The 15,327-nt window shown below is 49.6% G+C and overlaps 1 protein-coding gene across 1 annotated transcript; it reads right to left on the reverse strand.

Annotated features, from left to right (window-relative positions):
- Positions 1–14,404: 14,404 nt before the first annotated feature.
- Positions 14,405–14,992, reverse strand: LOC104513890 (nectin-1-like). Its single transcript, XM_010157388.1, has one exon. The coding sequence runs from the start codon at positions 14,955–14,957 to the stop codon at positions 14,457–14,459; it is 501 nt and encodes a 166-aa protein (XP_010155690.1). The 5' UTR covers positions 14,958–14,992; the 3' UTR covers positions 14,405–14,456.
- Between the last annotated feature and the right edge of the window lie 335 nt (positions 14,993–15,327).

Genomic DNA, 15,327 nt, shown 5'->3' on the forward strand with positions numbered 1-15,327 from the left:
CCAACTCCACAGACCCCCTTGCCTTCCCAGAACCAGGGGTTTCAAAGCTCAGTACAGCAGTATGCAGAGTGCCCCAGCTTGACTTGGGGGAGAAGACGGGAAATGTTATCTGACGTTTCCTCTGCCTCACAGCCCTTAATTTTAGTTCTGCTTCATTTCTTTGCAGCTCAGCAGAGTAATGAACAATCAAATCCCTTTGGTAATTTATTTCTTCTGCTGTACGGTTTAGAGGAGGTGATGACACTTGAAATTATCTCTCCTGGAGGGATGAAGGGGCCAGATCCTGAACCTCTTTTCACCAGAGCGTGTCTCTCTTGATCTTAGCAGCCTGCTCTGGCTTCCCAGAGCACAGCACGGTCTCAAATCCATGTTTAGCCAGAGATACAGCCTTGCTCCCTTGATGAGTCCATTAAGGTCATGCTATTACAAGCAGCCACCAGATGAATTCTGTCAGATAGAAGGTACAGGGACTGCAGCTCAGACTCTTATCATTTGTGTTAATAGAGTTAATTTGCTCAATAATCTTCAGCAGCACTCCTGGGAACGTCTGGCTCTGCTTGGCCATGTGCCCTGGGCCGTATTTGTCTCCTGTTGCCTCCAGGGTTCTCACAGTGTGGGGCAGCTGTGTCTTGGATGTCCTCAAAGGATGCTCCCTGTTTGCATCTATGCAGAGAGACTGCTGGGAGTTAGGTGTAGGCAAAGGGTACGTGCGGCAGTTTGAGGAGGAACTGCTCTTCTTTTTTGTCATCTGGCCAAAAGAGCAGGAGTGGTTATGCAAATTGAAAGGTGGACAGGGCTACAGTTCTCTTATCTCCCCTTGTAGCTGCAGCAGCAAGGAGGGTTCAAGGCTGCTGCGCCTCTTCACACTCCCCCTTCTCTTCCCTCCTCTCCTACAGCTTCCCAAGTACCCTTGAGACCTGCTGCGGTCCAGACAAAAGAATGACTCTTCATCATCCTGGAGCAGAGGGGGAGCAGCCAGCCATTCAGGCGTGATGTGCGAGAACGAAGCTGTTGGGTGCTCATGTGGCTCTGACCACAGCTCTAGTGCTGCTGCCTCCTCCCCTGCTCGTCACACACATCTTCCTGAGTGACAGCGCCGAGGGTGAGATCCGCTTCTCCTGAGCCAGGGCGGTGACTGTGCCCGCAGTGACTTAGCGGAAGCAGCTGCAGCACGTCCCCAGCTGCCCCCATTCAATCCTGCTCCAGGAGAGGGACAGTGACGCACAAGGCAATTCAGTCTTTATGTTCCTGACCCTTCTCCCGATTTCTCCCTCCTGTTAGTTGCAACAAAAGACTCCTAACTTCTCAAACATCTTGTCAGCTCTGCAGGACAGTCTCTGCCTTAGCCTGTAACCACAGATATTTAGCCATGTAACCTTATTCAGCTGGGTACTTGCTCGCTTGCACATGGGGAGCTTCCCCTGTCTCCAATATAGATCAAACAGAAAAGCTGGAAAGAGAGTGATCAAGTCAGTGTGAAAGAGAAGCTGTGAAGGACATGAAATTGATACAAAGGCCAGGGTAACCTGGGGAATACAGCATGAATAAACAAGATCTCCTCAATGCTCTATAGGCACTTTACCAGATGGATATGGTCAAGAGGGCAGTAATGATTCAGAAAAGGCAGAAAATTTGAATAACTATTCATGATCTGTCTCTGGAGACGAACAGACATTTGTTTGTGGCTACTGAGATGACAAAACAATTTCCACGTGTTTGAGGATGACAGGACTGAGGAGCTTGCTGGACACGATTATGTCCTTGGATACTCCAAAGCAAACACAGAGGCTGAAAGACTTAGCTGAGGAGATCCTTAACTCACTGCTCTTAGTTTTTTACTGTTTGTTGAAATAGTTAAATTCTAGAAGGTTGAATTCTAGCAGACTGGAAGAGGACACAGAGAATGACTTGAATACTATAGGGTGATTTGCTGGCACCAATGAAAAAAGCTAACACAGGCTCCAGTTAATAAAGAATTAAAAGGCAGGAATATAATCGATGCCAGTCTACGTGGTTCATGGGAAATGGGTCTTGTCAGTCAAACACAATGTCATTTTTTGTCTACTAAACCAGTCATCTCATCAAAGTAAGTATAGAGATGGAATAGAAAATAAAGAATGGCTAACTGACAGGTCTCAGAGGGAGTTGTCAAGAGGGAATTGCTGTCAGTGGGCATATTTTCACAGAGTCCCCAAGGAGTGGCGGTGGGCCTGATGCTGCTCAGTGCTTTCACAGGGCGTGAGGAAGCCATGACCACCTCAGTGCCTTAGCAGTCCTCGGATGGGACAGAGGTTGGTGGATTTGTAAAGAAGCCCACAAATAGACTCAGGGCATTGTAATTCAGCCAGTGCAATACACTCTATCCCTGCTGAAGCACCTGTATTTTTAAAAGGAAGAGGATCCAGAAGGGAAGAATGCAGGAGATGCCCGAGTATAGCTTTTCAGTAAGTCTGTTGAAACTGGACCTTAAAGGTTGTTCCTTAAAACCTCCCTGATGAGAAAAGAACTGGTGCCAACCTGCAGCAGAGGAAGAGGGGAACAAGCAAGCGCTGGGAGCTGGACACAGAGCCGCCGAGGCTGCCAGAGCTGATCAGTCACAGGGTCATGCTGTAACCCATGGGCAAGCCTTCCCCATCTATAAAGCTCTTTCTCCCTACCCTAATCCCCTGCTGTGTGTCAGCCTTTTTGGCTCAGCAGTCAGCTGAGTGCTGAGAGAGGGGAGGTGACCACCCTCTCTGACACAGGGAAGGTTGTGGGCTTTAAGGAAAGCATCCTAGGGAGGGGAGCTGGGTCTCAAAAGTCTGTATGGAGGGTGCAGAGCAGCCTGCACACACTTCTCTGTGCGGGGACTGGCTCCACGCATCCTCCTCTTCAGCTCCCCCTGTTCTGTTGCTCAGGTAACACTTTCAAGGCAGGTCCTCCAGGCAAATTTTTAGGTCAGTTATAATTGGGAAACCTCGCATGGAGCTATAAAACATCAGTTAATATGCTGGAACTATCTAGTTAAATGCCAATTATAAAACCCCATAAGCTCCTCAACTCAAATATATTAATAACATAATTAAACATTTATTGCTTATGCAAATTAAAAGTTAAGTTAATCGGACATCAACGAAACCCCAGGAAGTGACCATTTAAGTAACTAATTTCTATTTAATTATGATTCTTTCCTATCATAGAGCCCCCATGCCATTATTTCTGGACTGTTCTGCAGTGTTTACTTGAGCCGTTTAGACTTGGCATTCCCACTCCAGTATCCATTCATAATCCCAGACAGCTGCAGCATTCATAACAACAGCCGTGGACCTCAAACAGCTGGCAGAAGCTGGATAGGTGCCCCTCCTACTAGTTGCTCCTTCTCCTACCTCCTCCTTGGTTAAGTTACTAGGAAGGGTACAGCCAGAATTAGGTCTCCGGCAGATTCAGGGTGGGCAGAGGAAGAGGTATGCACCAGATGCATGGAAGGGCACCTGCTGGGGTTGGCGACAGTGGGCATGTGTTCCCATATATCCCGTTGGCAGAAGTGTGCCCCGAGAGCAAGAAAAGGATTTACATCTCCTGAGCCTTCTCCCTGGTTCCCTGCATGTCTTAGCTGAAGTCACTTCACTTCTCTGTATCCTCCACCTTGGGAAGGGCACTCCTTCACACAGCGGGGAAATGATGGACCTCAGGGGATGAGTGTTTCCTGATGGGAGCAGCTCCTTGGGTAGACAAAACTGTGCCAGCAGAAAGCTACTGTTCATTATTATTGTAAAGTGGTAATTGAAAGGGCTGGGAGCTACAGCAGGACAAGGAGATGAGGCTGGGAGATGGGAAATGAAGCATTTTGTTCCTCAAGGGATGGAGACATTTCCCCTGGTGAGTGGAGCCTGTGCAGCCAGGGCCATACGGATGGACTCCCTCCCTCCAAGTGACAGGCAATCAGTTAAACCTGACAGGTGTGAAGTTGGCAATTTTCTTTTCAAAACTGCGAGGTATATAGGCTGGCAGGAGTTTGGAAGGAACAGAAAGATAAGGGAGAAATTGAAACATTCAGGTACCCTCTCTCCATGGGGTTCACAGGCAGATGGATGGAGGAAAGCGTTGGCTTTGCAAAACCCCAGATACACCAGGGACTCAGGTGCTAGGCTAGAAAACAGCTTGACAACCAGGCACTAATGAGAGAGAGAAACCCCTTCCTCACAGCTCCTTAAAGGCTGCTCTCTTTGACTTCTTGAGACTTGATCCATATTCATCTCCTGGGATTTAGCCACCACTGAGCGGCTCCTCCTGAGCTCCCCAGCAAACTGAAGGACAGTGTTTTCTGCTAAGGGGCAGAAAGAGCAGGTAGTGCCTCTTTGCATGCAAACCATCTTCTTCCCCAGATTCCACACAGTTCAGACAAAAACCCCTGCCTGTTTCCTGAGAGGATCTGGGTTTTGTTCAGCAGTTATGAAATCTGCAGAGGAGCGAGTGTCCCTAACTCACCTTACGCTGGGCTTAGTCAGATGAGGCCACCACGTTCACCTCAGCTGCTGAGGCTGAAGGAGTAACTCCACTGGCTGCTATCCATAAATTATTACCTTTCAATAACTCAGCATCTGGGGGGTGATATAACATTTTAACCTCTATTTTTAATCGCGTACACATTTATCTTGTTGCGCTCCTGCTTTGCCTGCGTGGTCATGCCTAACTCGCTGATTTCGGCTAGCTAGTATGTAAAATTTCAGGTTTACGCATCCAGGATTTTTTTACAGGCTGATCCTCTTTTTTGCAAATGCTATAAAAGAGAGAGTCTGCATCTAAACATGTCTGGGAAGGCTGTGAAATGCCTTGTTTGGAGGAGGAGTGAAGCAGCCCCCCCTCGCCTTCTGCAGGGCATCGCTGAGGGCATCTGAGGCTCAACAGCACTTCTCGGTGTCACAGGTCCCCCAGCTGGAATACATTTGCATAACGCAATTTCCTCTGACAAATATGTTCATACAAATCAAACTCAAGTTTGCAAATAATCTGAAACCATGAAAAAAAAGAAAAGAATTAATCAGACATGTTTGTTACTACAAGTAATTCACCCAGCACTGTTCTAAACTGTCAAGTTGCTCGTAGTTCAATTTTTCCAGCACTAGCTCTAGGAGACTTCAAGGTATGTGTGACCTTGAGTGCCCCGACTTGAACTCGAGCGTGGATTGCCTCTTACCTCACAATGCGCTTTGGACTGAGAGTCACGTATTTCTGGACTGATGCTCTGTGACCTGACCTGTCTTCAGTGCCCCTCGAGCTCCCACCCTTCATAGCCAGCCTGGTTCAACATCTCCCAGTTACACGGCCTTTTTCTCTCGCTGTTGGAGCCCTTTGGCTCTTGCACTTCCAGTTCTGACCCTGCCATGAGTGTGGATCCCGGGCGTTCGGATTTGAGTGCTGTGCACAACACTAATCCTACCAGGAGAGGGACATCTTCTTCCTGGTGCCTGTGCCCAGGGATTCTGGACAGGTTGCCTAATAATTCCCTGATTAAACTGGGCTACATCTCACTCTCCCTCACTGCAAATCCTACTCAGTCCATGTTCCTTTGCGTGGGTGGAAATAAGCATAACTCCATTGTAGTCACAGAAGTTGGATGTGCTTGCACCAACCAGGAACCTGACTCCATATTTATGATGGACATTTCAGCCCTGAACCCTGCATAGGTCTCCCAGTTTCATGGAGGTAAATCTCACGGTGTTCACTCTGGTCTGCACTGGCGTTCTGTACTGGACCGTGCTCAGCAATGGGTAAAGCCTAAGAGCAAATATGAGCCTCTTGTTCATCTCCTCCTGCCCTGATCCAGCTCCTCCCCTGGCTTTCTGCTGGCACCTCTGCTGATCATCAGGGCTCTGAAGTTGCTTTTGGGCCAGCAGTTCTATCCTGCAGAGATGTGGCTTTGAGAATAGATCCAAGCCACGCTGCCATTTTTCCATGGACTGGCATTCTCATCCCCAACATGTTTCTGGTTTGTTCCAGAGAAACACAATACTTAGGGGCACTGCATGGGAGTCGGTTCCCGCTGTGTTCAGCTCTCTGCAACCTGAGCTGCTGAGAAGAGGCCCCATGCAATGGGTTTTATCCATCATCACTTAACTCTAAGACATGTCCTGGGAAATCAGCACAGCATTTCCCAGGGGCTCATCCCAGCAGGACCACAGGCAAAGATAGCCCTTCCTATTCTTCTCTCCATCTTAGACCCTCATCCCAGCTCTCCAGTGCTCATTTTCTTTCTCCCCACCCCCAAACTTGGCTGATGTGGCTGAGCCAGCTGCTGGGGATCCAGTTCTGTAGGATGCTGTCCCTCTGCATCGCTATCATGGTTGCTCCTAGGGCTGCTGACCTGAACGGCTGCAGCTGAAGCAAAGCTACACTTCCAGCATCTGTCATTACTAAGAGGAGCTGGCAGAAAGGGAAAAATGAGAGAAGGGAAATATGTGGACCTGTAGATACAGCCTGGATAGTGGTCACAACTCCCTTGGCCACGTTGAAGTCTGATAACAAGAGCTGCATCCAACCCACCCCAAGGCTGTCTTTAACCCCTTCCAAAGTGAGGCACCCAGCACGCTCCTTTTTCAGCAGAACGACTGAGAACTGGCACCGTTAGTGGCGCAGGGTTTGGAGGGAGGCTGTCTGCCAAGCAGCACACAATGCATTGATCATGGAGCCTGCTATCAGAGAGCTTCCTGCTGCTCTGGCACATGCTCCACGCCTGCTTTGCTGCGGACAGGGAATGAACAGTCTGCACCAAACCTCTCCTTTCCAGCCTAATCCTGAATGCTTCCCCCTCCATCCAGCTCATCTCTTCACAATGGAGATCAGTTCCAAGTTCAGATTTGGGTCAGGATCCCTCTCCCTCTCTCTCTGTGATGGGAAGTGCTGGGTTTTGGTTCACATCTCCAGCAGACCATCCATGTGCTGAAGCTGGGTGCAAAAACCCCCTCCCAGGAAGTGTTCCTCTCTGTAGGCCAGAGGCAGGGCGAAGTGCCTGTTGATATCTGCCCAAGGAAGAGCATGCATGTTTTCTCTGATCTCTTGCTTGCTTTGTCTCTTCCTCCCTTGCAAAAGTCTGGGTCTTGCAGAGTTGTCTGCCTTGATCTTTGGGAACAAGGCTTTCTTTGTGGCACATATTCACAGTCAGGAAGCTGGAGTGGAGGAGAAAGGCAACCTGTTCTTCCCAATGCAGAGATCAGTAACGAAGATGCAGGGATGCAGTTTCACTGATCTTGCCTCCCAATGGACCCTTAGCATCCCTATAGCATTTAAATGTTTTTGATGCACGAACTCGTTGTGGTAGCCAAGCATTGCACTACAGGAACATCCTACTGTGTCAAATTAAAGGTTGGCCTAGCCCAGTATCCTGGCCCCGACCGCAGTTAATTACACATGCCTAGAGAAAATGTAAGAAGAGAGCAAGTGTGTGTTGACAGTTTTCCAATAGCCTGTCCCATCTGCTATAGCTAACAGCAACTTAAGAACTTCCTAAGCTACAGACAGTGTCATAATTTTTAATAGCTTTCGATAGATTTCTCTTCCATAGGTTTTTCTAGTAACCTTTTCAGCTCAGGTTAACTTCTGGCAGCAGCAAAGTCCTTTGAGAAGGAATTCCACTGTTTACATCACAAAGATGTAAACCTCCTTTCGTCTGTCTTGAATCTGCTGTCCAAGAATTTCACACAATACCACCTATGCCACGGCAAAACCAGTCATTCCCAGTCCGCTTGCTGTATTCCAGCTCTCTTAACCCTTAGCCTAGAGCCTTTATCTGCCAGCAGCTCCCATTACAAAATACAGCCTGTCACGGGAAGAGACCTAGGTAGATGGAAAGCAGATGCCATTTCTGCTACTGTGACTCTGCTTGGAGCTACCAGTCACAGGTTACAGAACGACGCAGCCACAGATGCACAAAACCAGGAGAATGTATCTTCTTTTAAAATTCTTTATTTATAAAAAAGTACATTTTTTCCACAGCTGAGCCACTATTGTTTTTTATACAAGTAAAAGGAAGGGTGATGCAACACCCTGCCCACACAAATTATAACCATGAAAATGCCCCCCCCTTCCCCCCCTCCCCGGACCCCAAACAAATTATTACAAAGGATGGAAAACAAACAAAAAAACCAACCCAAACAAAAATCATAAAAGTCCATTACATTATTATTATTTTTCATTTTTATTTTTTACAAAAGCACTTACAACACAGATTACCAAAAAAAAAAAAAAGTGGTGTTGGGGTTGTTTGTCTGCCTGTAGTCTTTATTCCACAATGATAATTACAGCAAGAAGATGAAAAAGAGAGATAAAATCACTGGAGTTAAGGAACCACGTTTTTAAAAAAGAAAGGCAAAAGAAAAAACAGATCCTCAACGAGGGTACCGCCACCAATACCAGTTTATGCTAGCAGAAAATCTGCCTCCATATGCTTCTGACATTCACCTCCAAGCACGTTACACTTGGAGCGGCACGCTGGTCCCAAGTACAAACTCAACCCACTCTCTAAGGCTTGGGTTTCCTTCCCTGGCTGGGGGACCGAATCCTCCCCTTCTCCCCCAAAGAGACGGTGCGGCAGCAGTTGGACCCGAGGCCTTGGCACCCTCTCCTGCCCTACGGCTTCCCCTGCCTCGCTCGAGGACTTGCTCAGATTGTCAGCAAGTTGCATCAAATACGCAGGAGAGAGAAAAGGGGGGGTGAAACCGAAGGCTAGGGGAGGGTGAAGTGGTAGGGTAAGCCACAGGCTACGACAGGAGCGGTTGTGAGCAGGGGAACCTCACAGTGAATTTTAATCTGCTGGCAAAAGGCTACAACCTGCCCCACTGCTTCTCCTCTTGGAACCAAATGGACCTGGGATGCGTCTCCCGCTTCCACGGTACAGAACCTCTGAGGTTTGTGCCTACGGGGCAGCAGGGTTTCCCCTTGGCCCTTTGAACACAACGCCTGGTGCCTGAAACTCAAAAATCTGCGTGTGCGTGCTTGTGTATGAGAAAGGAAAACAGCAAAGGGGAGCAGCAGCCCCCACTCTAATTGCATTCCCTTCTCTAATTGCTTGAAGATCAATCTTTTGAATCTCTCTCTCTCTCTAACCCTCAGTGAGTTCTGCTGAACAGTTGTTGTGTTTCTTTTTTGACTCAACATCAGGAAAATGGCTCCCTTTGTCCCTTACGTCTTTGCAATCAATTTGGTGCTACCGTTTCAGTTTGTTTGATTTTTTTAACTAAGAAATCTTCGGGTTTGGTTTTTTTTTTTTTTTAATTTTTTTCTCCCCTGGCTGAATGAAAATGATTTAACAACAGGGAAAAAAGCCTGGTAATTAAATAAGGGAAAATAAAATCACTAGGGTGAATTGCAATGAATAATCCTGGAGATAAGGCCCAGCAGGAAAACAGCTGGGGTGTCTTTGTACATAAACTACAGGCTCATTTTGCGTTGTGACACAGATGCGTCTGCTTCAGTATTGCTCCCTGAATACACACAGGGAAGGAGCTGGGGGCTTGACCCACATTTACCTGCATTTTCTTTGCTGAGAGGGTGGTGAGACCCAGAGGGTACCACAGGGCTCAGATTGGCCTCCCCCTCATCTACCTGTTCAGCTTTCCCATTCACCCATCTTAATCTTGAAGTACTACAAGTTTTACCTCATATTGCCATCCGGGATCGGGGATTGGGAAGGGAAAAGCACCAGGCTGATATTTCTCTTCGCTGGCAAGAACCCAGCAAAGGGATCTGGTCGAGGATCCCTTCAAATGGAGGCACAGCAACCAGCTGTGCCCCCGAGGCACTTTGCCGACACAAAGCACCATGCTGATATTTCTCTTCGCTAGCAAGAACCCAGCAAAGGGATCTGGAGGAGGATCCCTTCAAATGGAGACACAGCAACCAGCCGTGCCCCCGAGGCACTTTGCCGACACCCAGCCCCAAGCAGCGTGATGGCACATCCCAGGCAGAAAGCCAACTCGGGTATAACCAGTGTGACACCCCAGCTCAGATCTAGCGTAAACCTGCTGATATTTCTCTTCGCTAGCAAGAACCCAGCAAAGGGATCTGGAGGAGGATCCCTTCAAATGGAGACACAGCAACCAGCCGTGCCCCCGAGGCACTTTGCCGACACCCAGCCCCAAGCAGCGTGATGGCACATCCCAGGCAGAAAGCCAACTCGGGTATAACCAGTGTGACACCCCAGCTCAGATCTAGCGTAAACCAGACGGTTCCTGTGCCCACAGCAGGTGCTGGGAACTGAGGGAGGATGGGGACATGCTCTGCCCTGACTGGAGGGGTCCCCAGCCCATCTGGGCTGTGAAGCAGGGACACCACAACATACAGCTGCCATCTCCCAACTGGAAGCTTCCGCTTGCTCTTGACAGGGTACCACAGGGATGCTGTGCATCTCCTTAGCACCTCTGGTGAAAGGGGCTGGAGAAGCAGGGGATTTTTCACTTGAGGCAGACTGAGAGTCCCTCGGAGAGGCAGCCCAGCCTGCGAGCTCCTGTGCACAGCTGTGAAAAGTGCATCGCCACTTAAAATCGGCAGCTTGAGTCCAGCCTGCCAGAACCTGGCCCACTGCGAGAAACTAAGGCAGAAAGGGACAAGTGACACTGTCCCCTGAGGAAAGAACAGATTGCTCCTCTGCCTCTCCTTGCAGCCCTGGGACTAGGAGGCCCTTGGGGCCACCAGGCAGACTGCCCCTCCAGGGTGAGTGCTGGTCTCCAGCACCTTCACTCCCGTGCAGAACCTCCCAGGAAGCAGGATGCACATGGTCTTCAATTTGGCATCTCTACTGAGCTTGCCCTCACATTTGGGTAGAGACAGGTACCATTTCTTCCTAATGCCGGTGGAAAACCTGATCTAATTACCTTCCAGGCCTCCCTCAGGGCAATTTAACCCAGAGAAGGGCTCTCAGATGAAACATCAATCTGATTTTTTTCCCCACACTTCCTTTTTCTTCTACCTTGCTATGGATTAATGGCTAATCACTTGGCTAATTACCACCCCAAGAGTCTCTTGGCCAATTAGCTGACCTTGCAAGGGATAGCAAGAAGCAAATCACTGCACAGACGTGGCATTTCTCTATGGCTGTGGGGATAATTGCACCAATGGAGTAAAGCTCAAGGGCCCAAGGATGAAAGCAATGCACTTCTGAACCTTGAACTTGCCGGGTACCTATAGTACTGTATAAGGATCCTCCACTCCAGGCTTGCCAAGATTCTGGATGACAAATAATCATTTGACCCTTCTTCTGAACCACACTGATGAGCTAAGTGGCTGAGCTCTTTCCTAGACCTGTGCTGGTGCAGTACTGGGGAGCAAAAAGTGTGATGTAGTAGAAAGGGAACTGTATATAGGCTCTAGCTTTGAAATACCATCTTGCTCTGCTATCTCCTTTTCTTCCTCTGAGTCCCACTGGTTTTCTGAGCCCTCATTCAGCAAACTATGTGGACAGTGTGTGAATGGGCAATGACTAAGCCAAGGAGGCTACATCTCAAAAAATGACACCTCTAAGTGCAAGGCTAATAACTACCAAAGCATGTTTATTAGCACTCGTGTTCCTGCAAGCCATACCTTAACTCAGGAACTGTCACACTGTCCCGTTCTCTCCCAGGCCCATCTGCTCCGTTTGCAAGGCTTTGTGCCTTTGGTGTTTAGGACATAACTTGACTGTGGGCTGGAGCTCCGCAGTGCTGCGGAGTCAGGGCAGTGTGAACTTGCCAGCTCAGACCAGTGGCCCCTGCTTCTGACTAATGTAGAGCATGAAAGAATCGCTGCTGGACCCTGCAGGTTTTGTAAAAGGTAGTTTTTTTTCCAAATCCATCTCCTTGCAGCTTGTATCTGTGCTGGGGGAAATTTGCAGAGGAGGGTCTGTGCCACTGGTTTCTGCTCTGTGCTTGGTCATGGACCACCCAAGGTTTGGTGCTGGAGATGTTGTCACAACCCTTGTTAGAGCCTAGTTGTGAAATTCAGATCTGAAGGACTATTCACTTGAGAGATGGAGCTTGTTGAACTTTATCTATTTTGAACCACAAAATGTGCAGGCTCTGCAGCGTACCCCATGTTACATTAGCTGTGGGTAAGACACAGTGCTCAGCAGTGCTGCTCTGTCCTGATCCAGATTACAGGGTTCAGACTATAGGGAATTAAACCCCTGTGCCTGCTGTTACCCCAAGGCCCTGGAGGGAAGTCACTCCCTCTGCACGTTTACAACCACCCCTAAGAATCAGCCCCTACTCGTAGTCAGAGGTACAGAGCGATGTTAGAGATTTCATTTGCTTTACTGGGGGGTTGCTGGGGAGCAGGGTGCTCCCGCAGGCAGTGGACAGACATGGGAAGGTTTAGCCGTGTTTTTTTAAGGTTAAGCCCGAGAAATCCCAAGGGAATCTCCGTCTGCCCTGCTTGGAGTGGACACAAAGCAGCCTTCCTGTGGCATTTGGCTATTTTACCAGAAGCCAGGAAGCAGGGAGGGCTGGCAGGAACAACAGAAAGATTACAGTGTAGCAATCGGATTTCCCCCTCCCCTACACAGCTAACGCAGTAAGAGTGAGCTGCAAACTGTGGATGGCTCAGGCTGAGCTTCATGTTGTCTGGACCAAGCACCACATGCTACAGGAAAGCACGGGTGGCTGCCTGGATCAGAGATCTGACCTTGACTCATCTGCGTGGGTCTGACTCTCCACCCTCCCCTTCTGTAGCGGGATAACCGCCGGATGCTATGGAACAAAACCCACTGGGTAAGGCAGGAGGAGAATTAGTCCTGCTATTTTTAGATGTGCATGATAATACAGCTCAGAAAACTGGGGATTTCTTTTCAAACAAAAGATTTATTTATACATCAAATTAAAAAAAGAAAAAACACACCAACCCACAAGAAGAAAAATAAGCCCCAACCCAGTCAATCTAATTTGGATACGGTCAGTGTGAGACAGAGGGTCCTGAAGTCTGGAATCCCATTTACCCACAGAGCCGAGAGCGCAGCAATCCAAGCCTTCCCATCACAAGGCAGTGGCTCAAGGGAAGGAGGACGAGATCAATGCCCCAGGCTCACTCCCTCTTGCCCTGTCTACCAAGCCTTTGCTTAGAAGAGGGATGCGATACTGCAAAAGTCGCAGTCGATGCAGACTAAGCAGTATATCGAAGGGCTGAGGTTGTTGCTAGGAGAGTTGGAAAGAAGCGCTCTCATGCTCTGACCCCCTTCCCCTTCCCCCTCAAAAAAAAAGTGTAAACACATGACAATTAAGTCTTAGTGGTACAATACAACTTAGGGGCCCAGTGCAGCCCTCGCTGGACAGTCCCGGGGAAATTTGCCCTGCCAGGCTCTGCAGACCAGAGCTGAAGGCAGTGAGTTTGTGGGAGAAGCGAAGCGGTATGGGTTGGTCCCCTTCCCCAGGCAACGGCAGCAAGGCGTGTGCGTGACACGCCGCGCACCGCCGTCGTGCCAGAGTTAACTGCTCTGCGACTGGTACCAGCAACAGCAACCAGAACAAAACGAGCCAGCATTTCTCTGAGCCATCACAGGGGAAAAAATGTCAGCAATAAATACTCCTTTTCTTTCTTTTAAAGGAACACTCAAAGACAGAAAATGAAAAGCCAGGAAATAATAAATTGCGGGAGGAAAATGGCAGCTCTGTTTCCCTGCCCTGCTATCAGCCCATGCACCTGGGGTTTGTTCTAGGGCTTTTTCTCCCCCCTCTCTCCTCATTTTCCTTGTATTGAGTCATTACAAACTGGGAGCGGATCTCCGCAGGCCTGCAGTGGGAAAGCTACCCAGACCCCACTGAAAAGAAAGTGACAAGGAGAAAAAAAACCTCAGTTCACCTGATAATGGCACCTATGTTTCCATTGCCATATGCTTTCCTGGCCCCTCTCCTTCTACGGACAACCCACTTGGCCCCCTCCCAGGTTAAAAAAAAAACCCAAAGAAGACAACATACAAACAAATTCCAGTGTTTCAGGGATGCGGAAGTGGGAAGAGGAACCTCGGGGAGGGAAGTGGGGCCGAAGGGCACTCTGAGACATGAAGACACAAACAGAGTGTAATATACAGGCTGGGCAACAGTCGTTAAAGCAAATAGTTAACACCTAAGCCACCGACCAATACAAACACCACAGAAGGGGACAAAAGTTGTCAAGAGAAATTAAAAAGCAAAACCAAAACCGAGAAAATAATGACCCAACCTCCCACCTCCCGTACGCCCCAAAAAATGATCTGTAAAGCAAAGCTGCCCTCCCTCCCCGCTCGCCTCAGCCCACCCTTCCTGCCAGTGCTGGAAGTGTCCAAAGTCTCTGCCGAGCACCCAGGGCTGGCCGGGGGCGTGCGTGCATGTGCTGGGGGGGTGAGCGTGCGTGCAGTGTGTGTGCAAGCGGCCGCGGCACGCTCGGCTCCACTCGGCAGGGATGCAGGGGGAGCGGGAGGGCATCACTCGTGTGTGTGTGTGAGTGTGTGTGTGTGTGTGTAGCAGTGGGGTGCTGAGCTACACGTACCACTCCTTTTTGGAAATAAAAGATCCGTCGTTCTGTGAGACCATGTTCTCTGCTATGTCGAGCTGCTCAGGGTCGTACTGGAAGCCGAGTGTCCTTTCGTCGTAAGGTTCGGGGTGCGCCTCCCCCTCGTCTACCGTGAAGTAAGGCCGCTTAGCATCCTCCTCATATTTGTTGGGGCCACCCAGCTTGCGCTCGCCTCCTGCATCCTCGTCCTCGTCTTCGTAGGTGCTGCCGCCCAGCGGGCCCGGCTTCTTCTCGTCGTCCGAGTCGTCAGGGTACTGGAGGTTTTGGGCCATGGGGGGGTGATGCTGTGGGATGCCAGCCTTGCTGTAGCCATTGCCGTACACGTGCTTCTTTGTGCTGTAGTCACCCTTGAAGGTGTGACGCCGGCGCCGGAGTACCACAAAGAGCACCACGGCCACCACCAGGACCAGCGAGACGCCTCCCACTATGCCCCCAATCACCGGTGTGGGGATGTTCGGCTGCACCATGGATTTGCGATCATCGATTGGAGACGGGGGGTAGGGAAATTCTGGGTAGGAAAAGACAGATGGAAGGGGGAACAGTGTCAAACCATGCGGAAACGCGCCCTCCCTCCATGCTTTCATTGCCATTTTTGGGGGGTGAAGGGGTGGGAAGATGAGGGTAAGGAACAGGGAAGGGAAAAACTAGGGAAAGGGGAAAGGGTGCATCCTCACAGGGTCAGCACACAGGAGCTCTGCCTTAGCAAGGGGAACGCAGCGTGCCGTGCCAAGCTCGCCAAGCCTCATGCAGGAGCCCAGCAGGCTGGAAGCAGTGTTTCCCTCCCCACCCCACCTGGTTTCTCCAGATGTGCTCAGATCCCACAAGCCCAGTGCCTTG

Source organism: Eurypyga helias, unplaced genomic scaffold (genome assembly GCF_000690775.1).
Source record: "Eurypyga helias isolate BGI_N326 unplaced genomic scaffold, ASM69077v1 scaffold4008, whole genome shotgun sequence".
NCBI lineage: Eukaryota > Metazoa > Chordata > Aves > Eurypygiformes > Eurypygidae > Eurypyga > Eurypyga helias.

What these genes read in the sequence shown, in the direction of transcription:
- LOC104513890 (XM_010157388.1), bottom strand. Translation starts at nt 14,957, where the DNA reads ATGGTGCAGCCGAACATCCCCACACCGGTGATTGGGGGCATAGTGGGA.